This window comes from Monodon monoceros, unplaced genomic scaffold (assembly GCF_005190385.1).
Source record: "Monodon monoceros isolate NGI ecotype Baffin Bay Population unplaced genomic scaffold, NGI_Narwhal_1 Super_Scaffold_18, whole genome shotgun sequence".
Lineage (NCBI taxonomy): Eukaryota > Metazoa > Chordata > Mammalia > Artiodactyla > Monodontidae > Monodon > Monodon monoceros.
In genome coordinates, this window is record NW_021703774.1 from 176,273,086 (window position 1) to 176,297,218 (window position 24,133).

General features: G+C 41.9%; 1 protein-coding gene across 2 annotated transcripts in view; it reads left to right on the forward strand.

The window, feature by feature from the left end:
* The first annotated feature begins 3,250 nt into the window (after window positions 1-3,250).
* DNAJC11 (DnaJ heat shock protein family (Hsp40) member C11) overlaps window positions 3,251-24,133 on the forward strand; it is a 69,696-nt gene continuing 48,813 nt past the window's right edge. The window contains exon 1 of one of the 2 annotated variants that reach the window (XM_029228793.1): window positions 3,251-3,347. In XM_029228793.1, coding sequence (XP_029084626.1) covers window positions 3,276-3,347 — 72 coding nt within the window. In that variant the 5' untranslated portion in view covers window positions 3,251-3,275. The remainder of the gene's footprint in view (window positions 3,348-24,133) is intronic. The other variant, XR_003794460.1, reaches the window with a different exon arrangement.

The following is a 24,133-nucleotide window of genomic DNA, read 5'->3' on the forward strand; positions in this document are numbered from 1 at the left end:
TAGCTAAGGTTTTGTTGTTGTTGTTTTTCTTAACTCCTCTTAACAGGGTTATCAGAGTTCACTAGGGGAGAGGGAGAGCAAGGCTATGAATGGCTGGCAGGCAAGCATGACAGTCCAATCTGGGCTCAGTGACAAGAGAGTAAGAAAAAGATTATAGGTGACTTTTCCTCCTGAATTACAGAGAAGGGGGTGTGGATTCAGGCTGCTCACCTCATCTCTCCATAGCATCACTCAAGAAAAGGGGAAGGATTGTAGGGTTTCTAGTTGAGGCTGCCAGACACAGGACATATAAAAATACAGGACACTCAGTTAAACTTGAACTTCAGATAAACAATGAATTTTTTTTAGTATATGTGTACGCCCCATGCAATATTACTAGCAATTACTCATTGTTTATCTGGAATTCAAATTTAATGGGCATCTTGTATTTAATCTGGGAACCCTAACCCTACATGCTAGACGGGAGGGCCCAGGGCCGAGTCCTTAAACAAAGGAAACTTCTTGAGTGGCTGTGCTGAGAGGCCAAGTGTTCTGGGGTCATTCTGAACATGATGATGGTAGAGATGAATGTCCTTATATTTACTGTTTAACAATGAGAGAATTCAATAACAATTATGAAACTGCACAACTCAGGTTGGGTCTTGAACCCAGGCAAAACTCAGATTTGGGACTTGAACCCACTGTCTTTTAAGTAAGATCACACACCTGGTGTCAGGACTTAATGAAGCTCAGGTTCTTTATGTCTCAGAGCAGAAGGAATTCAGTGAAAGGCAAAGTGGTAGGTAAGAAGTGGATTTATTTAGAGACATACACATTCCAGAAACAGAATGCAGTCCATCTCAAAAGGCAAGAGCAGCCCTGGGAGAAACACGCTCTACAGAGTTTGAGCCATCTCAGAAGGCGAGAGTCCCCCAAATATGGGGTAGTTAGTTTTTATGAGCTGGGTAATTTCACAGGCTAATGAGTGGAAGGATTATTCCCACTATTTTGGGGAAGGGGTGGGGATTTCCAGGAATTGGGTATTGCCCACTTTTGGCCTTTTATGGTTGGCCTCAGAACTGTCATGGCACCTGTGGGTGTGTCATTTAGCATATGCTAAGGTATTATAATGAGCAGGTAATGAGGCCCACTGGAAGTTGAATCTTCTGCCATCTTGGACCTAATCGGTTCCAACCAATTTTTGTGATATCCTCAACGACTATGTTATTCTTTTAAAGGTTGTGCCCTGCCCGCTTCCCTCCTGTTTCAATTATATATACATATATAATACATACACACGTACATATACTTATATGAATGTATTACATATTAGGCTTTGCAGCTAAGTGACAAATTGCTTTGCGGCTTTACCCAATAAAAAGAAAACAAAAGTGCAAGGAAGTGAGTTAACGTGGCTGAGTTTTGTCACTTGCTCTGGTGTGAGTAGTTTGTTGGACGTGTGTGTTAACTTCGAAATTTGTACTGCTCCTGGTTTTCATTATCTTGCCCACCATAAATTAGGGTTTTGGAAGGGAGAAACAAGAGAGCCAACCTCCAAAGTAAATATATTCTCAAGCCTGTGGTGTATCTAAGTTTATTTCCCATTTTTCACAACCACTTTCCAAGTAACCATAATACAAAATACTGTGGGCCCAAGAGAGGACAAAAACACAGAGCATCCCTGAGTCACTATTTATTTTGTTAGAGTGGTGATGAAAACCAGGTCATTCTCAATCATAGCAACACAGACCTGGGCGTTCTGAGACATATGTTACGTTCCGTTCACGTAATTCCTAGAGGCAGTGTTTTCCAAAGCAGAGGGAAGATGGCAAAGGACTTCTCTACCCAGCTGAGCATTATGGCCCAATTAATGTCTACAAACCTGAGGAAAAAAGGAATATCATAACGTTGTAGTTTTCCCCCCAGCCTCTCGGTAAGAAATTCTTAAAAACCAGCAAATGTCAGCGTGCAGTTCAGCCCTCATCACTGCTCTGCAACGGAGAAAAAAGGAAAAACCATAAAAAATTGCTGGAATAGCTGATGGAATATGAGTGTCTGTGAAAGAAAGCTGTTGTGAGGAAACCTCACACAGTTAAAGAAAAAGCTCTTAATTTACAACCTGGGCTGACAGTCTGTTCCACACTGACTCAACAGTCTTGAATAACCAGTCTCAGCACACCGAAGTGTCTCATGCCAGAAGATCCTTAACAGGGCTGGGCAACTTGGAAGGGACCATACACAGGCCCAGATGGTGCACATCTGGTCAAAAATTAGCAAGAGAAAGAAATCTACTTCTCAAATCCACAGGCAGGTGTTTGGGGCTTCCCAGGAGGCCTGCTTAGGAAGGGCAGCATGGATGGTTCTAAATCGATGGTTTACAAACCTTACTGAGAATTAATGAAGAATCGGTACAGGGCAGCAGGAACCAAACCGGTGACAAGATCATGGGAGCTCTCCTGTCCACCTCCTCTTGATAACTGCATCATGTAACCAAGACATCTTTAACAACGCACCAAGCAGCAGGCACCAGACGCAAACCAATCAGGCTCCGACGCTAAATTATAAGATTGAAATTTCCAAGAGAACAGCTCTGTGATAGGGTCTGTAGGTATAAAAGCAGGCCAGAGACAATTATAGCGGGAACCCAATGGCTACTGCCTCCTCATTTAAGCAGCAGAAAAATGGCCAGGTGCCCCTAAATATAGGGCAATAATAAAAAATGAAAATGAGGAGGCCCGTCCTCTGGTCAGGGTTCCGGGTGGTCAAAAGAAAAGGCGAAGACCACTGAGGCAGGAACACATGACATTCTGTAAGTTTCCTGTGACAAGTCAGCAAGTGGGGCCTGGAGTAGCCTCCCGCGGGGGGTTGGGGGGCGGTGCTGGCGAAGCGGCCCAGGTGGGGCTATATTTGGGCTCCGGATGCGCCCCGCCCTCGTGGCCGGCGGGGGAGACAGGGGGTGTAGCAGAGGCCTATCTCCCCAGTGCCCAGACAGTGACGACCCCCGGGTGTGACCGCAAAGTCGTCCTCTCCAGCCCGGGCACAGCCCCCGGGCGCCCTGGCTGGGCTTTAGGTCCGCGCGCAGCACGTGGAAGTGCCGGAAGCGCCGCGTCCCGCCCCCGGCCGCGCGGGGGCGCAGGGCGCAGGCGCGCTTCTTCAGGGCTGGGCGGCGGCGGTGCGACTCCGGGCCGCCAGGGGCCGCTGTGGAGCGGCCGCACGGGCCCACGCCGTCTGGACCGCGAACGGCTGTCCCTCTTGAGCACGGCCTTGCCGGTTTGGCGGGGTGAAAGGTTGCGAAGATGGCGACGGCCTTGAGCGAGGAGGAGCTGGACAATGAAGACTATTATTCGTTGCTGAACGTGCGCAGGGAGGTGAGGCCTGCGATGGGCCGCCGTCGGGGCTGAGGCTAGGCCGGGTCGCTCAGGGGGGACCGAGCTGGCGGCGACCGCCCCGTTCCCGCCTCGGGCGGCCGGAGCCTGGCGGGGAGGCCGCGTGACCCCGGCTGACGTGCGCGATCGCCGGCCGGCCAGACTGTCCCCACCGCCCCGACCCTTGCGCCGGGGATGTCCTGGCCGGCCTCTGCCCCAGCTCTCCGCGGCCGGTGCGCCGCGTGCGCTGTGTCAGGGCAAGGCCAGAGGCCCCCGCGCCCCCAGGAGGGAACAGGGCCCCCGAGGTGGAGGTGGAGTGGGGGTCCAAGTCCTCCGGGACCCGGTGCCACGCTCGGCTCACACATCCGCCCAGGCCCAGGGGCTGTGTCATCGCCCCCAGCCCGCAGGGTGGGAAACCGAGTCTTAGGCACCAAGGTCAAGGCTACCCGGGAACCTCCCCAGGACTCTGTCCGGTCCCTGCGTCTTCCATGGGGACATCCCGCCTCTGAAGTGAGTCCAGGCTCAGAGGCAGGTGTCTTGTGTCCTCCTTTTGTGCAGCTGTCCAGAAATTCAAGGAAGAGTCTCCCGGACAAATAGCCTCATTTCGGAGGCCCAGGTTAGGAATAAGCTAGGAAACAAGTGATGCCTCAAGCACGTCCTCGACATGTGCGCCCGTTTCCTCACCGGATGAAAGATAACACGAGTCTCACACTGTCTCTAGCACTTAGTAGGGGCCCAGTAACTTTCCTTTCTTGTTGATTCTACATTTGAGGTCAGCGTGAAGGTCAGGGAGGCTTCCAAGGTCAGGTCACGAGGTGGATTATTTTTTTCTAAACTGCTGGGTTGGGTCTTCCCAGCCCTGCCAGAGAACCTCTAATTTGGGCTTAGATTTTCCAGTGATCCGAAGTAGCCAAGTCTGGTCTAGTCAAGCTTGTGTTGACTAGACTAGGGCTGGTCAAGTCTGTGTTGTCAGTAGGTCTGCGTGATGTTAATAATAGCTAACGTTTTGTGAGGGCTTACTTTGTGCAGGGGCAGGGTGCTGAATGGACACTTTATGTTTTTGCACTTAATTCTCATATCAGACCTTAAAGTAGGCATTCAGATAATTCTTGATTTAAAACCGAGGAAATGAAGCAAGAGGGATTAAGTAACTTGCCCAAAGCCACACCACTAGAAATCGAGAGAGTCTGGATTCAGCCCTGGGCAGTCTGACTCTGGAATCCCAGTTCTTGATCTCTGTGCTGTACTGTCACCCTAGCTTACCACTTTTCAGACTACAGAGCTGCCGGACTCCTTGGGCACCCCTCATAAGAATCCCTTAAGTGTGTTAGTCACTACTTGCTATGGAAACGCCCAAAGAAATATTTTTGGGAATTGCAGATCTTGTTAGGCTGCCATAGGGCCACCTGGAGATTCTTGTAACTAATCAACAGTAACCTTTGGCCTTCATTTTTTCCCCTTTGAGTGGAGCTATTGGGCTAGTTATTCTTTTTGTTTTGTGTTTTGTTTTGTTTTGTTTGGCTGTGCCGTGCGGCTTCTGGGATCTTAGTTCCCATACCAGGGATCAAACTTGTGCCCCCTGCAGTGGAAGCACAGAGTCCCAGCCACTGGACTGCCAGGGAATTCCCTGGGCTATTCTTTTTCTCCAGTTCTTAGAAGCAAAGTGGTAAATAAAACCGGCTTTTCTGAAATCAGCCTTTTTTTCCACTCATTTATAGTTAGTCTGGTTATCAGTAATTGAGCAGCCATTTATTTACCTGTTTACCAGGCTTACTGAGTCTTAGGCCGCTGCAAATGATATAAAATAATAGGCTTGGCCAGAGTCCTAGGTAAACATTTGTCAGAGGTATAAAACTACCAGAGTGTTCGGACCCGTCATTGTTATTGGACTGATGGGTGGAAGCCAAAGAAATATTTCTTTAAAAAAAAAAATGTTTACTTCTCGGGATGAGTGAAGGCACCTCCACGTTTATGACTGTAGGTGAAATCCCTATGAAACATGTCCTCTTGCTTATCATCTTGTGTTGCCGTTGTCAACAAACAGTGTAAAACACCATCCCCTCTGGTGTGGAGATTTTCTCTCTCAGGGTTCCACTAGAAGAGAAGCTCTGAAGGTGATCTCTGGACTTGATATTTACTAGGATTTTTTGTGAAATTAGAAATCAGCCTGAAGTTGAAATACCATGATTTAGCTGAAGAATGAGAGAAAAAATAGAAGTAATCTTTATTCTTACCTGCGTGGTCAAAAGAAGGTAATAACCCCTGTTGATGTGTTCGCATTCGGGTCTACGGCTTGATGACCCTGAAGTGTAACTGGGAGGCGAGGTCCTCTTCCCACCAGCGCTCCAGAGCACCTTCAGAACTCTCGTGTTAGAAAGTTCAGAGACTTTCCACCAGGAGTCTCAGATGGAAGCAAGCTGACACAAAACCAGGGAACTCTGTTTAAAAGTTTCAGATTTACAGGCATAATACATGATAATAACAATGGAGTAATGTAGAAATGTCAAAAATCAGCTTAAGAATCTCCCATGCCCATGTTTTAAACTTTAAAATATCCCCTTAAATTGTATCCCAGAGAGTGAAGCAGGCAGCTAGACAGGACTTCCATGACCTTTAATAATTCCCTTTCTCTTAAAAGAGAAAAAAAAAAAAAAAACTCCCTTTCTCTAGCGTTCTGGATTTCCTGTTTGCGGAATGGAGCCGTTGTCTGCCTGTCACACATTGAGGGGAAGGAGTAGTTTATCATTAACTGGGCACATTGAAACCAGATTGGCATCTCTGGTTTAGCTAGTCAGATGCATCATCAGGGGCCTGAAATCTAACTGATTTGAGATTTCTGAGGTGATTTGCCAAAATTTATTTGGAGAAAGGATTCCTGAAGAGTAAGAGTGAAATTTTCTTGATCTCTATGCTCTTTATAGACATTATGATTGACACATTTTAAACCTGATTTATTCCTAAATACTTGAGTTTAATTCCTACTTAACCGTTGTTGTAGTTGAAAGAGTTTCATTTTTATGCGTGTCTGCAATGTTTATAACCTGTTTTAAGATCTCCGGTCCCAGTGGATTGAGCCTTAAAGGAGCCAGTCTCCTTTTCAACTTTTAAACACTTTTGAAATAAAACAGTCGTTAAATAAAAAATGAACTTAAGTAAAAATGTATTTTCTTGTAGTCCACATATGGAGGTCAGTGTTCTGGGATCTTTATCCTTCCATGACAGCTGTGAAACTAGAAGACTAGAAACTAGAATCAAAACCTAAATACAAAATGGTATAGGGTCTGTTGTTCTTTCCACAGTTTTTGGTTGCCTGGGTTTCTCTGGCTATAGGTTACAGTTACAGAGTGGGGCTAAAACTTCAAGTTTGGACTGCAGATGGGAGGAACAGGCTAGAGCACTAGAGGAAGGTCTGCTGGTGACAGCCAGGATTGACCTGGGGGACAGTCACCCAGCCCCCCAACCAGGATGGCAGGGCCATCCGCAGAAACTGAATGTAAAAGCGTTGGCTAAGCCAGGTGCACAGTTAGGTGCCTAAGGCAGTGAGGTGCTGTGTGTTTGTTCTTTCGTTGCTTATCTAACCTTATGGGCAGGTAATTTAGTCTTAATGAGGGATGTAAAGGTGGGTCTAAGAAGGTCATTCCTTCAATGAGTTTCCCATCTGCTGCATTAGGTTGGATGTTCACAACAGTGACCCTGCTTAAAACGAGTGTGCTGGGCAAGTAGTGTGAGCCTTGGTTGTCCAAAAGCCTGCCTTATCCGGATGGTAAGGCGTCCTGTCAGTGAGCATGCCTTAGGAGCAGGACTCCCAGGCCGCCCTGCCACCTAGGTGAGCTTGAGCACGTCATTCAGCCTCAGAGTCTCCTGTGCTGACCTGCAGCGCACTTCACGGAGGAGGCTCACTGTGGGGCTCTGCAGCCAGAAGGCCCGTATTCAAAGCCCAGTTTTACCCCTGGGAGGTTTGTGCCTCTAGGCTAGGAGCTGAACCTTTTTGCTCCCTGTTTCCCTGGATGTTGAAATGTAGGTAACAGGTGAAAATGTATTAAGTACTCACTCTGAGCCAAGATGTTGGACAGTGGAGCGTGAGGGTATGTGTAGAGTGCCTGGCGAAAGTAGGTATCCGGTTAATAATATTTATTGTTGCTACTTCTTGGATTTTGATAAACATGAGGTTTCGCTAATTTTAAAAAGACATACATATACATAGAGGGCTTTGGGATGCCTCATCCTGGCTAAATCTGCTACTGTAATAATTAAAAAACATAGTGCCAGAATTTATGAATTAGGTTATGAATTCCCAAAGCTTTCTTCGTTCTTTCTGTTCAAAATACTGAGTTTATTCTCTTCAAAAGACGATTTTCCCTCTGAACTCTTCCTGCAGGGTCATGAGTGTGACTTGGGTGGCGGGCGCAGTGGTTCCCGGAAGCTGGGGTTAAGCATGGGAGTGGAGTGCAGAGCCAAGGGATGATCCAGAAAGACGGTGTCTGGAGTAGAGGCAGAGTGGGACCCACAGATAAACTTCTTGTGAGCTATCAGCTTTGAAGAGGCCAGGCAGAGAGGGGAGGACCTAGCAGAGGCAGAGGTTCTGCTCCAGTGACAGCAAGACAGCACTGGCGGTCAGGAGGGTTCCTGGGTGGAGCTCAGAGAGGCTTCTGGGGGTCTCCCTGTGGGTGGGGAGGGGGCCGTCACGGTGTCCTGCTAGTTCCAGTGTCATCTCATAATGGGATTAGCAAACACCAGGAGGTTGAATTTTCAAATTGTTTTCTTCAGTAAACCGTAAGCTAGTTATTACCTTTCTGCTTTGGACGTTTTAAACAATTGCATCTTGAAATTTTAATACTCCAGTTCTGCATTATCTACCAAAAGACCTCCTTCTTCTTCTTTTTTCTTTCTTTCTTAAAGAGAATTCAATTGAAAGCTTTTATATTTGCTGTGAGTTCAATAATAAAACCATGGAGAAGAGAATATGGGATACGCAAGCTGCACGCTTTGCTTGGCTATGGAATTTTAGTGTTCACTTCTATTAAACTTTCATTTTAATTTTACTTATGTGTTTTATTTATACCCTACCTTGTTCAAGAGAGGATTTAAGACAGCTAACAGAGATGAAAAAATAAAATAGCATAAATGTTTAAAAGGGGGCACCAAAAACAAACAAACAAAAAGGCCATTGGGAACATTGCTGCTTTATGGCCACCGTCGTGGCCCACGGGTTGCACAGATCGCACCCCCTTGGAGAAGCTCGTGGCCTGACGGCTGCATCCTGCTCGGCTCTTGGACATTTGGAACCACTTCTGCTTGCATTGAGTGCACAGTGTTCCCTCCTGGGTTTGCCGGAGCCAGAACACTCTTCAGCAGTAAAATGCCAACAGACATCCAACCACAAGAATCCTGCGCGAGTGGGCAGGATGTAACAGATGCAGACGGACGAGAAGGAAAAAATAAGCCAAACTCTGGATGTAAAGAGAGGATCCGAACCATCATTTTTGACCCAGAAAGGAACTTGAGTTCATGTCACTCAGATGCTGGCCTTTTTATTTACTGTCCTGTCTCAAAGGCCCCAAATAAACATGGACATGACTAGGAAGAGAAATGAAAAAGTTGTACAACGGTAGGAAAGTCTTTTCTAAGCCCTTGGAATGACCTCTAATCAGGAATCAGAATTTCTGCTCCTTTGGCCCGTTTGTTCTCGTGTGTTGTTGTCAGCAAGGGGTATGCCTGGAGGATGGGACTCCCCATCGGCCCCGCAAACCTTAAAGGTGATGTGGGCCCTGCTTTTTTTCTTTTTTTAGTATTTATAGAGTTCTGTCCTTACCGATTGCCTAGTCCTTTTTTTTTTTTTTTTTTTTTTTTAGTATTTATTTACTTATTTGGCTGCGCCTGGTCTTAGCTGTGGCATGCGGTATCTTTAGTTGCGGCGTGCAGGATCCAGCACCCTGACCAGGGATCGAACCCAGGCCCCCTGCATTGGGAGCGCAGAGTCCTAACCACTGGACCACCAGGGAAGTCCCACCTAGTCCTTTCTTGAACTTATAATGCCATCTTGGGGATAATGCATTCTGTAAATTTTGTAAGTTTTTTTCCTTCTATGTTAAGTAGAACTTAAGTGTTCTAAGGTTATTCCTAGCTGTAGAAACTTGGAATTGTTTGATCAATCTCCTGTTTAGCTTTTCTGACATATTCACGATTTGATTGTTTCTCTCTTAAGCCCACCTTTTCAAAATGAAGAGTCCTGAAGTGGTGGTGGAAGGCCAGCCTCCAAAATCATGAGAAATATAGTGTGTGCATCTGACCTCTATACTTAACACAGGCGGGTTTTAGGGAAGGACAGCTGAGATCACTTAGCCCAGTACCTGGCATTTTGGGCACCTATGAGCGTGTTGATGATGGCGTAAAAAGGCCAAAGATGGAGGTGGAGCTTCGGAAGAGGTCAGTGGCTTAAAGAGCAAAGCCTTTGAAGTCAAGTCCAAGTTTGACTCTCTAGCCCCTTGATATGGGGCAAGTTACTTAACCTCTCTGAGCCTGCTTCTTCATTCATAAAATCCAGACAGTAATTTTACTGTCATAGGGCTGTTGGGAGAATTAAGCGAGAATGCACGTAAGTGCTTAGCACAGTAATGGGCATATTATTATGTAAAGTAAATGCCAGTATATTTTTATTAGTATCATGAGCATAAAAGTTAATAAGGAATGCTCTTACTGATTTGTAGGCATTCTTTATAGAATTTGGGCGAGTCCTTTGTCTGATAGATTAGTATTAATATCTGTCCCCTCTCTGTAGTTTGCCTTTCACTCTCGTAAATGTTCATGAACCGAAGATCGGTTTGAGCCAGGCCACACAAGTTATCATTTCTAGCCAGCTTTTGGGTCAGGGGTACATGATCAGATAAACTTCTCCATCTCAGACAAGTCATTTAGTTAACCTTTTTGATCTTCACTGTTTTTATCTGTAAAATGGGGGTTCTAATACCAATCTCAAGACATTTTATGAGCCTTCAAGTGTTAAATGAGGAAATATCGGTGAAAGCACTTTATTAGCTTTAAGTCTGTGCAGATGCGTTTGTGACACCACTGACAGCCTCGAATTCCCCTTCAGCTTTTGCGATGCTCTCCTTGCCCTCCTTTCTCACGTTGCCAGTTGCTCATTTCCTGTCTTCCTTAGAATTTCCCCAGGTTCAGTCCTCACCAGCTCGGCTGGTTTAAAGTGCTCTGCTTGGGCCCCGCATCTCTGCCTTCTGCCCATTATTGCTTACGTGTTAGATTCACCTGCCTCTCAAGCCTGTCTGCCTCCCAGGTTCTCCTGACCTATGCATCCCAGTCAAAACCCCGGATGCGCTTTGGCTTTTCTTCCCCGCATGGTATTGAGCCCCTTCTCGACTGTCCTGTAAGCCACTCAGTCCATGAACCCCCTCGACTCCAGCCGACTTTGACCCCTTCATTTCTGTTTCAACTTCTAGGCTGCCAGCCAGCCAACCAGCCCTCATAACCTCAGCCTTACATTTCTGCTGTAGTTTTCTTCAGGTCTCTCTGGTTTGCCTTCTGTCAGCTTTAGTCAAGCCGTACAAGTTAATATTAACACACGGTACTGATCACATTTCTCTAGCCAGAAACCTTTTGTGGCTTCCTGTTGTTTATTGGGTAAGGAAGGGTCAAACTCTTGGCTCCCTTTTTAAAGCCCCTTACAAATTAGATGTTTTCTCTCTTTTCTGCCTCCTTTGTGGTGATGTTCTGCTTTCTTCCACTGCAAAGCAAGCTCCATGTGGTCAGGGACCATAGTTGTCTGGTTCGCCATCAGGTCCCTAACAGTGTGGGCACATGACAGGTACTTACCAGATGTTTGCTGCATGGATGAGCAGGTGGGTGGATGTCCACATTGATTTATTACCTACTTCCTGCCGCCTTCTGCGCCTCTACTCTGGCCAGTTTGTCAGTGTTCTATCTCTCCTGGTTCCTCAGGGCATTCTCTTCCCCTGAAATGCCCCAGCCTGTTGTTGGTACCAAAGCAAATTGAATCCACCTTTTGCATTCCCATTCAGACCCCACTGCCTCCACGAAGTTTTCTCTGCATTTTGACAGCCCTGAACTTATGTCTTTATCATTAATATTAGCATTTTTGTTATATATTGTTTAGTTAAATCCATGTGTCTGGGGTTTTAGGGAACACACACACACACACACACACACACACCCGTACCTCCCTCTAGTTTATAATCTCCTTGAGGGCTGGGATGACATATTTCTTTTGTACCTCCTGTGGTACTTAGAGTAGGGTTGACATTCTGGCTTGAAATGATGAATATTTGCTAACACCGTACTCACCTGGTCCGGGTGCATTTTACTTTGTGGAATACCTGTATTGAGGAACACATTGCACTTTTGGCAGTAAATCATTCTAGAGGAATTTACTGAAAGGAGTTTATCAACTATCAGTTTGGTAAATGTAAATTGTCACTTATGAAAATTGTTTAAAGTCAGGTACCAGAAGATGAGAGCAAATTCAGACACATGCCTTTATGCTCGGGCCCCTAAGTTCCAGGCTGAATACCACGTGAGAAGAGGAAAGAACGCCTTTCCCTTGTCCTTTCTCATCTGGCAGATATTATCTTCCTCTTATGTTTCTTTTTTGCAGTGAGAAAAGGTTACTTGTTTATCATGTTTTGTACTAGCACCAATAATATTTGTAAAAGTAAATAGCTTCAGATGGATTCGATTTATTTTTGTACAGTTCTTTTTCCTTTTGTCAGTTAAATGGAGCAGAATTTTTACAATTGGCACACGTTAGTTTCCGTTGAAATCCTGTTCTATTTGTGATGCACCTTACAAAGATGAGTCAGGCAGAATGATTTAGTACAGTCTGCATCATACTTGACGTTGAGGGTGAGTCCACATACGTTGTTGGGGTCTATTATGTTTGTGCATGAACCCCATGTGCAGGAACTTATTTCCACATCCTCCAAAGATTTTTCCACATGTAAATGAAAAGGATAGAAGACTGTGTTGAGCAGGGAAAATGGCATCAGAAGAGGGTAGGGCTGTGTATGAGAGCAGCTTTATTGTCTGAAGCTTCAGACTGTGTAGCAGGAACCTTTACAAAAACTGGTCTCTTAGTATAATCAGTATCTACTCAGTGACGCCAAGTAATCTGTGACGCCCTTTCTCTTCATGAAGCAGCTCTTGCTCAGCACAAAGTACCCATGCTGTCTTGGTGTTAATTAGCTCTGAAATCTGCTTTTTCCTTTAAATCGTATGAGCACCAAGTATCATAAAAAATTACAGCCTTTTATTAGCTGATGCAGTTTATTTCAATCAGATTGTCGTGGAACATATGGACAGTCATGAATCTTCAATTGTGGTAATTAGGCAAACCCCCCAAAATCCAGTAGCATATAGTTTGTTGAGACTTTGTTGCTGAGATGCACTAATATATAAATACAGCCTGGAAGTTTGAACTTGAAACTTATAGGCTTCAGCAATAAAAAGCCTGTGGCTTTACTTTTCTTAAAGTGAAGGTATGTTATAATTTAGCTGTTATTTGCATACCCTTATTAGGTCTTCAAAATATTGTATTAAATATTGTAGGGACTTCTCTGGTGGTCCAGTGGCTAAGACTCTGTGCTCCCGATGCAGGGGGCCCAGGTTCGATCCCTACTCAGGGAACTAGATCCCGCATGCCACAACTAAAGATTCCGCATGCCACAACTAAGACCCCAGCGCAGCCAAATAAATAAATTTTAAATAAATAAATAAATTAATATCATTGTAGTAGTTAGACGTGCTCTACACCAAACATTATTGGCTCTTAACTAGCGAGGGGGCTGCACTTCCTAGTCCCCTAGCGGTTGGGTGGGGTCACATGACCCTTTCTAACCAGTGGTGTGAGTGGAAGTGATGTGTGTCCTGCTCAGGCTGAGGTACTTCAAGGCCAGGCCAGCCGGAGAGTCTCATGCTCTTCCCTCTGCCTCCATGACTGGCAGGGTTCCAAAGGGTGTCTGTTTTGTCCACCTGGGACCTGAGGACATTTCCAAGCAGAGAACTAGCTGACCTGAGATGGACATGTAATGTGAGGGAGAAGTAAACCTTTGGAATTTTTGGATGGTTTGTTACCACGGTATCACCAACCCAGCAGTTCTCAAACTTTTTGCTGTCAGGGCCTCTTTACATTCTTAAATTATTGAGGTTCCCAAAGAGCTTTTGTTTATGTGGGTTATAACTATCAATATTTAATAATAAGACACAGAGTGTACTTACTTCTTGTATTTCAGTACAGGCACAAGGAAGACTTAAGGATTTCAAAATAACTATGTATTCCACAACAATGAGGTTACAGATACACAGATAGCATAGCAGATATAATGAAAGATAGTAAGTGTGCAGCAAAAGAACTTAAAATCAGTTGAGTTAATCTCTGAAAACTCACGTGTTTATACCATAAAGTTACCACCTTAGAAATTTCTAGAAAACAGGAAAGTATACAAGTACACAATTCATTAACCATCAGAACAATGATATACAATCATGTAGCCTCAAGAAAATCCCACTATACTCTCATGAGAGAATGGGAAAAAGGCAAATAAAATCTTAGTATTATTATGAAAATAGTTTTGACCTGTGGACCCCCGAAAGGGTCTCAGGGACTCCCAGGGGGCCCCACACCACACTTAAGAACCATTGACCCAGCCCATCCTGACGGATACAGTCATGGTTCAGACATACTGATGTTCCTCACATGCTGTAGCTTACTTTGCTAAACGAAGGTAGAAACTAAAAGCAGAGTGGCTGTATACTCTGAATATGTGCACATTGATTGCAGAGATGGTCTCCATCAACTAGAGATTAAATAAGTGAAAATGTAGCAGTGTCTTCAATTGCCTAATTATCTAAGGGAAGCAAATACAATGAAATTGTCGTCAGGAGACTTTTCTAAGCATGATACCAGAGCAGAAATCAGAGAGAATTGATAGGTTTGATTTTGTAAAAATGAGAACTATCTGTGTTTATTAAAGGAAAATAAAGCCTAAAAACAATTATAAACCCAGTTAAAAGACTCAAAAGGAATCTAATATATTTGATAAAAATTCATATTTTTAATATATATAAGGAACTCTTGGAATCAAAAAGAAAAAGATTAATACCCTAATAGGAAACAAATAGAAGAAATCTAAAATGTAAATAAGGGACTTCCCTGGCGGTCCAGTGGTTAAGACTTCGACTTCCAATACAGGGGGTGAGGGTTTGATCCCTGGTCAGGGAGCTAAGATCCCACATGCCTCGTGGCCAAAAAACCAAAGCAGAAGCAATATTGTAACAAATTCAATAAAGGCTTTAAAAATGGTCCACATCAGAAAAAAAAATCTAAAAAAATAAAATAAAATGCAAATAAGTGTGTGGAAAAAATGTCACCCTCACTAGTAAAAAAACAAATGCAAGTTAAAACAAGGCTTTTTTTGTTTGTTTTGTTTTGTTTTTTCTCTACCAGACTGACAAAGTTTTTTTTTTCTTTTTAATGATAGTATTGAGCTCTGATAAGATGAAAATCTGTTAGCCAACCCAGCCAGAAGGCAGGAGGATTCTCCTCTGGAGAAGTTGAGCCAGAGGGACTCTGGAGCCTGGACATAGACAGTAAAGGGTGAGAGTGGCACGCTAACAAAGGCAGGGGGGTGCATTAGTGTTTGCATGGCGAGACTTCTGGCTTTTCTTCCTTTATTCTCTGGTCTCTCCCCTGAAGGAACTAGCCCATCAGAAAGAAAAGACTGCCAAATGAAACTTGTAGGTTCCCTCCCAGGCATTTCACAGAGAAGCTCATCAGATGACAAGACCTGTTCACACATACAGAGCTTCCAAATAGCTTCTTAGTGTCTTACTATGAAGTGTAAGTCAATTGCCAAAGAATGTCAGATGTTTGAGGGAAGGCTCCAACGTGAAATTCTGAGATCATGCAGACAGCAAGGAGAAACTAGAAGGAAGCAGACAATGCAGGGAGTTTGGAAGCTAGATCATCTTCAGATAGATAAGATACTACATGTAAGAAATAAGAACAAGGTGATATATCAAAGAGCAATACTGTATAAAAAGAGGAGGAGCTCTTGGAAATTAAAAATAAGATAACAGAAATTCTGTGGAAGGGCTGGAAGATAAAGATGAGGAAATATGCACAAAAGTAAAACTTAAAAACTAGAAGATCAGTTCTTAGCCATGAAGTAAAGTAAAATGAGGGGGAAGACATTATGAAACAATTAATATGAGAATATTTCTCAAAAGATAGGAGACTATAGGTTTAAAAGGGCCATTCAGATAACTAGCATAGTGGATGGGGGAGAAAAGGACTCCCCATACTAAAGGAAATCATAGATCAAAGAGAGAGTCCTAAAAGTTTCCAAACAGGTCACAAACAAAGGGCTGGAATTGGAAAGACATAAGGTATCTCACCAGTAGTACTGTAAACTAGAAGACAGTGGAGCAATGTAATAAAAATCCTGAGGGAAAGTTATTTCCAAGCTAGAATTCTATACCCAGCCAACTATTCATTAAGTATAAAGGCAGATTATAAGAACATTTTGAGATATATACAAAGCCTAAAAAATTTTTCCTCCCAACCAGTCTTTTACTTCTGTTATCTAATTTTTAATTTCCGAGAGCTGCTTCTTCTTTTGAGAATATCTGTAAAGGAAACTACTGGGGATTGAGCTCCATCAAAATGAAGAAGAAAACCAAGAAAGAGAAAGGCATAGGATACAGAAAAGAGATACCAACCCAGGAAAGATACCCAGGAAGATGGTGACAGGAAATCCTAAGATGAAGTTTGTTTAGCAAGCCCAACAACAAGAACAGGGCAGAGAGCTCTTGGAGGAGTGCCTCTTAGAGGGAAAAAAAAAATGAAAGTGATGTGCTGTTTGATATTGAGAGGAATATTAGAAGTCTTTACTATAAGAAGTATACTGTGAAGAGTTGGAGAAGAATCGTAACAGAGCCATAGAAAGCTAAAGCAAATGAAAAAGATGAGGCAATTGTTAACTCCAGAAAAAATAAAAAGTAGTTCAAGAAATGTAATCATAGTATACTGTTTGATTCAGCTTTGAACTATATTTACAGTCATAATTAAAACTAAACTAATTAAAAAGAAAAACTGTGCATTGATTTGAACGAAAGTTGTGATAATTACATAGAAAGGAGGGGAAAGATAAGCACAAGGAAGTGGAAGATAACTAAATTCTCTTAAATTAAGTCTAAAATTTTAAAATTAAGGATATGAGTATATTTAGAAATAAAATGAGAAAAATGCTAAAAGATTTAAAAGTGCTTGCATCTGAGGAGTGGGAGTGAATGCTGTTTGGGGTTATAAGTCTAGTAGTTTTATTTATAAACTGTTTATGTAGTCCTTGGATAAAATTAAATTTTTAAATTTAAAATAATTAAATGGTAAATACTTTCTGGAGATCAGTTCAGAAGACTAAAATGGAAGTCTTATACCCTTATACCCAACAATTTTAGAAACTTATTTTCAAAAAGATAATCATGCATACACACAAAGTTTTAGCTATAGGGATGTCCACTGCAGCCTTTTTAAAACAAATGAAAGTTATTAATAGAAGATTGTTATATAAACTGTAATAACGGCATTTAAAATGGTGTAGAAAACACTTAATGACCAATAATACCCGAAAAACCAAAACTCCACAAGACCTTTAACTGAAAAAACAAGTTATACAATTATATTGTAGAAGAAATACTTTTTTTTTTTTTTTTTTTTTTTTTTTTGCGGTACACTGGCCTCTCACTGTTGTGGCCTCTCCCGTTGCGGAGCACAGGCTCCAGACGCGCAGGCTCAGCGGCCATGGCTCACGGGCCCAGCCGCTCCGCGGCATGTGGGATCTTCCCGGACCGGGGCACGAACCCGTGTCCCCTGCATCGGCAGGCGGACTCTCAACCACTGCGCCACCAGGAAAGCCCCAATTTTATTTTTAAATATATTTTTCTTACCTGTATTTTCAACTTTATCTATGATGAATATATATATTTTTCTAATAAAAAAATATTTTTAAGGTAATTCAACTAGGAAAAAACTAGCATTTGACTCATTTCTTTAACCTGTTTAACCAGAGGAATTGATGCCTTTTTTTTTTTTTTTTTTTGTGCGGTACGCGGGCCTCTCACTGTTGTGGCCTCTCCCATTGCGGAGCACAGGCTCCGGGTGCGCAGGCTCAGTGGCCATGGCTCACGGGCCCAGCCACCCCGCGGCATGTGGGATCATCCCGGACCGGGGCACGAACCCGTGTCCCCTGCTTCGGCAGGCGGACTCTCAACCACTGCGCCGCCAGGGAAGCCCCTGATGCCATTTTTATAATCTATGCTTATGACAAAGTTGCTCTTCATATTTTTGAAAATGAAGTTTACTTTTGCTCCACATCCTCATCCACACTTAATATTCTCAGTCTTTTTCGTTTTAGTCATTCTAGTGGTTGTTAAGTGTTTTTAATTTGCATTTCCCTAATGACTAACAATGTTGAATGTCTTTTTGTGTACTTGTTCACCATTCCTGTATCATCTTTTGTTGATGTTTCTGTTTACATCTTTTAGTCCTTATCTTATCAGGTTGTTTATCTTCTTCAGTTGTGAGAGCTCATTGTATATTCCAAATACAAATCTATGAGACAGATATTTTACAAATATTTTTCTTTTATTATCCTATATAGGAAATCTTTAACTCGAAGTTACAAAGATTATCTCCTGTGTTGTCCTTTAGAAGCTTTACGGTTTTAGCTTTCACATTTGTATCTTTTTTTCCATTCTCAGGTTTTGTTGGGTTTTTGGTTTTTTCAAATTTTTAACTTGTAAGATACATATAACATAAAATTTGCCATCTTAGCCATTTTAAAGTATACCGTTCAGTGATATTAAATGCTGCTTACATATTGTTGTGCCTCTGCCACCACCATTTATATCTCCTGAACTCGTTTCATTTTGTAAAACCCAAACTCTATACCTGTTAAACAGTATATACCTGTTAAACAGTAAGTAAAATTATACGGTATTTCTTTTTTTATGACTGGCTTATTTCACTTAATATAATGTTCTCAAGGTTCATCCATGTTGCAGCACATGTCAGAATTCCCTGCCTTTTTAAAGCTGAATAATATTCAATTGTATTTGTATACCATATTTTGCTTATCCATTCATCTGTTGATGGGTACTCAGGCTGCTTCCACATTTTAGCTGTTGTGAATAATGCTGCTCTGAATATGAGTGTACAAATATCTGTTCAAAACCCTGCTTTCAGTTCTTTTGGGTATTTATCCAGAAATGGAATTGCTGGATTGTATGGTAAATCTGTTTTTAATTTTTTTGAGGAACTGCCATACTATTTCCCATAAAAGCTCTACCATTTTACATTCCTACCGACAATGCACTTGAGTTCCCGTTTCTCCACATCTTTGCCAACACTTGCTTGTTTTTTTGTTTATAGTAGCCAGCCTAATGGGTGTGGAGTGGTATCTCATTGTGGCTTTGACTTGTATTTCCCTAATGGTTAGTGATATGGAGCATCTTTCCATGTGCTTTTGGCCATTCGTATATGTTCTTTGATATATGAATGTCTGTTTAAGTCCTTTGCCATATTTGAATCAGATTGTTTTTGTTGAGTTTTAGGAATTCTTTATATATTCTAGATATTAATCTCTTGTCAGATATACTATTTGCAAATATCTTCTCCCATTCTGTAGGTTGTTTTTTCACTTTCTTGATGGTATCCTTTGATTCATAAAAGTTCTTGATTTTGGTGAAGTCCAATTTGTCCATTTTTTCTTTTGTTGTATGTGCCTTTGGTGTTGTATCCAAGAAATCATTGCCAAATCCAATGTCATGAAGCTTTTGCTCTATATTTCCTTCTAAGAGTTTTATAGTTTTAGCTCTTATGTTTAGGTCTTTGATCCATTTTGGGTGGATAAACTAATAAACGGATTCAGCAAAAGTTGCAGGATACAAAGTCAACACACAAAAATCAGTCACATTATTTTTTGTATATGGTGTTAGGTAAGGGTCTTCATTCTTTTCATGGGGATATTCAGTTATCCCAGTACCATTTGTTGAAAAGACTATCCCTTCCCTATTGAATAGTCTTGGCATGTTTGTCAAAAATAATTTGACAGTTTGTGTGAGGGTTTAATTCTGAGCTCTCTACTCTATTCCATTGGTCTATATGTCTGTATGCCGATATCAATCTGTTTTGATTACTGTAGCTTTGTTGTAAATTTTAAAATACAGAAGTGTGAGTCCCCCATCTTTGTCCTTTTTCAAGATTGTTTTGGCTTTTGGGATCCCTTGAGATTCCATGTGAATTTTAGAAGGGACTTTTCTATTTCTGTGAAAAATGTCATTGGGATTTTAATAGGGATTGAATTGATTCTGTTAGTTGCTTTGCATAGTAGTGACATTTTAATAATATTAAGTCTTCCAATCCATTGATATAAAGTATCTTTCTGTTTATTTTTGTCATCTTAATTTCTTTATGTTAGTCTTTTAAGTTTAAGTTAATTCTTAAGTTTTTTGTGTCTTTGTTTTTGATGCTATTGGAAATGGAACTGTTTTCTTCATTTCCTTTTCAGATTGTCTATTGTTCATGTATAGAAATGCAGCTAATTTTTGTGTGTTGACTTTGTATCTTGCAGCTTTGCTGAACTCATTTGTTAGTCCTAACAAGGTTTTGTGTATGTGTGGAATTTTTGTAGAGTTTTCTACGTATAAGATAGTATCGTCTGCAAACAGAGATAATTTTATTTCTTTTCCAGTTTGGATACCTTTTATTTCTTTTTTTACCTAATTGCTCTGGCTAGGACTTCCAGTGCTATGTTGAATAGAAGTGGTGAGAACAGACATTCTTGCCTTGTTCCTGACCTTAGAGGAGAAGCTTTCAGTCTTTCACCACTGAGTATGATGTTTGCTTTGAATTTGTCTTCTTCAGTTGTAAGAGCTCTTTATGGCTTTTAGTTTCTTTTAGTCTCCTTCTGTTGCTAGTTTGCTGAGTGTTTTTGTGATGAAAGTGTGTTGAACTTTGTCAGTGCTTTTTCTGCAACAGTTGAGATGATCATGGTTTCTATGAACATGGTATATTATATTGATCAATTTTCATACATGGAACTATCGTTGCATTCCAAGAATAAATCCCGCTTGGTCGTAATGTGTATCCTTTTAATATGCTTCTGAACTCTGCTGATATTTTGTTGAGGATTTTTGCATCCATGTTCATAAGGGATATTGGTCTGTAGTTTTCTTTTTTGTGTGGTGTCTTTGTCTGGCTTTGGCATCAGGGTAATAGTGGTCTCATAGGATGAGTTTGGAAATGTTCCCTCTTCAATATTTTGGAAAAGTTTGAGGATTGATATTAGTTCTTCTTTAAATGTCTGGAAGAATTCACCAGTGAATCCATCAGGTCCAGGGCATTTCTTTGTCAAGAGGTTTTTGATTACTAATTCAATCTCTTTACTAGTTATAGGTCTATTCAGATTTCCTGTTAGATCATGATTCAGTCTTGGTAGATTTTGTATTTCTAGTAATTTGTCCATTTCATCTAAGTTTTCCAATTTTTCTATTTCTGTAGAATCAGTAGTAATATCTCCACTTTCATTTCTTTTTTTTTTTTTTTTTTGCGGTACGCGGGCCTCTCACTGTTGTGGCCTCTCCCGTTGCAGAGCGCAGGCTCAGCGGCCATGGCTCACGGGCGCAGCCGCTCCACGGCATGTGGGATCTTCCTGGACCAGGGCACGAACCCATGTTCCCTGCATCAGCAGGCAGACTCTCAACCACTGCGCCACCAGGGAAGCCCTCATTTCTGATTTTAGTAATTTGAGTCTTCTTTCTTTTTTTTCCTTAGTTAGTCTAGCCAAAGGTTTGTCGATTGTGTTGTCTTTTTGAAGAGTCAACTTTTTTTTCACTAATTCCTTCTATTGTTTATCTGTTCTCTATTTATCTCTGCTCTCATCTTTATGATTTCCTTCTCCTGCCAGCTTTGAGTTTAGTTTTTCTTCTTTTTCTAGTTTCTTTTTTATTTATTTTTAAATTAATTTTTATTAGAGTATAGTTGATTTACAATGTTGGATTAGTTTCTGCTGTACAGCAAAGTGAATCAGTCATACATATACATATATCCACACTTTTGTAGATTCTATTCTCATATAACTCATTACAGAATATTGAAGAGTTCCCTGTGATGTACAGTAGGTTCTTGTTGGCTACCTATTTTATATATAGTAGTGTGTATATGTCAATCCCAATCTCCCAATTTATCCCTCCCCCTCACCCCTTTACCTCTTGGTAACCATAGTTTTGTTCTCTACATCCGTGACTCTATTTCTGTTTTGTAAATAGGTTCATTTGTACCATTTTTTTTAGATTCCACATATAAGCAAAATATATTTGTCTTTCTCTGTCTGACTTACTTCACTCCGTATGACAATCTCTAGGTCCATCCATGTCGCTGCAAATGACATTATTTCGTTCTTTTCTAGTTTCTTAAAAGTTGTAAAGTTAGGGACTTCCCTGGTGGTGCAGTAGTTAAGAATCCACCTGCCAGTTCAGGGGATACGGGTTCAAGCCCTGGTCCAGAAAGATCCCACATGCCACAGAGCAGCTAAGCCTGTGCACCACAGCTATTGAGCCTGCGCTCTAGAGCCCACGAGCCACAACTGCTGAGCCCACGTGCCACAACTACTGAAGCCCGGCACCTAGAGCCCCTGCTTCGCAACAAGAGAAGCCACCACAATGAAGAGTAGCCTCCGCTCACCACAACTAGCGAAAGCCCGCACGCAGCAACAAAGACCCAACGCAGCCCAAAAAAAAAAAAAAAAAAGTTGGAAAGTTAGTTGTTGATTTGTTATCTCCTCTTTCCATGCCACGCAGCTTGTGGGATTTTAGTTCTCCCACCAGGGGTTGAAACCGGGCCCTTGGCGGTGAGAGTGTAGAGTCCTAACCACTGGACTGTCAGGGAATTGAGATTTCCCGTTTTTTAATGTAAACGTTTATAGCTATAAATTTCCCCCTTAGCACTGCATCCCGTAAGTTTTGGTATGTTGTGTTTCGTTTTCATTCATCTCTAAGTATTTTCTAATTTCCCTTGTGATTTTTTTTCTTTGATCTATTGGTCATTTAAGAGTGTATTGTTTGTCACAAATTTGTGTCTTTTCCAGTTTTCCTTATGTAATTGATTTCTAATCTCATCCCATTGTGGTTGGAGAGGATACTTTGTATGATATCTTTTTTTTTAAATAAATTTATTTATTTTGTTTATTTATTTTTGGCTGCGTTGGGTCTGGCTGCACGCGGGCTTTCTCCCGTTGCGGTGCACGGGCTTCTCATTGCACTGGCTTCTCTTGTTGTGGAGCACGGGCTCTAGGCATGCGGGCTTCAGTAGTTGTGGCACACGGGCTCTAGAGCGGAGGCTCAGTAGTTGTGGCACACAGGCTTAGTTGCTCTGTGGCATGTGGGATCTTCCCGGACCAGGGCTCGAACCTGTGTCCCCTGCATTGGCAGGCGAATTCTTAACCACTGCGCCACCAGGGAAGCCCCTTTGTATGATATCTATCTTTTAAATTCTGTTGAGACTTAAATTGTGGCCTACCAGATGGTCAGTCCTGGAAAATGTCCCATGTACACTTGAGAAGAATGTGTTTCTGTTGTTGTGTAGAATATTCTGTATGTGTCTGTTAGATCTAGTTGGTTCATTGTGTTGTTCAAGTCCTCTATTGCCTTACTTATCTTTTGTCTGGTTATTCATAGGATGTTGAAGTCTCCACCTATTACTGTGAAACTCTTATTTCTCCCCCTTCAGTTCTGTCAATTTTTGCTTTATGTATTTGATGGTCTGTCATTAGGTATATAAGTTTATAGTTATTCTATCTTCTTGCTGTATGAACCCTTTATTAATATGTAATGTCTTTCTCTGTGTCTTATAACCTTTTTAAAATTTATTTATTTATTTTGGCTGCGTTGGGTCTTTGTTGCTGCACTCAGGCTTTCTCTAGTTGCAGCGAGCAGGGGCTAGTCTTCGTTGCAGTGCGTGGGCTTCTCATTGCAGTGGCTTCTCTTTGTTGAGGAACACGGGCTCTTTGCATGTGGGCTTCAGTACTTGTGGCACGCGGGCTCAGTAGTTGTGGCTTGTGGGCTTTAGAGCACAGGCTCAGTAGTTGTGGTGCACGGGCTTAGTTGCTCTGCAGCATGTGGGATCTTCCTGGACCAGGGCTCAAACCCCTGTCCCTTGCATTGGCAGGCAGATTCTTAACCACTGCACCACCAGGGAGGCCCCCATATGATAAATCTTAAAGTCCAGTAATGTGAGTCCTCCAGTTCTTCGAAGTTATTTTGGTTAGTAAAATAACTAGGAAAGTAAAATTTATTTTTGCTCCATATCATTTTTCCATATAAATTTTAGAATTAGCTTGTCAGTTTCTACCCAAAAAAACCTAGGATTTTCATTGGATTGCATTGAATCTGTAGGTTGCTTTGGGGAAATCTGACATCTGAACAATAATACTGAGTCTGCTGATGCATGAAGACAGCTTATCTGTCCATTATTTTTGGTCTTCTTTAATTTCTTTCAGCAGTGCATTGTAGTTTTCAGTGTATGGGTCTTGCAGTTGTTAAATTTATCCCTAAGTAGTTCATGTTTGTTAATGATACTTTAAATGGTATTGTCGTTTTAAGTTTCAGTTTTTAGTATATAGAAATAAATTGATGTTCGCCTGTTGATCCTGTATCCCATGACCTTGCTAAAATCACTTAGTACGTTTTTTTGTAGATTCTTTATG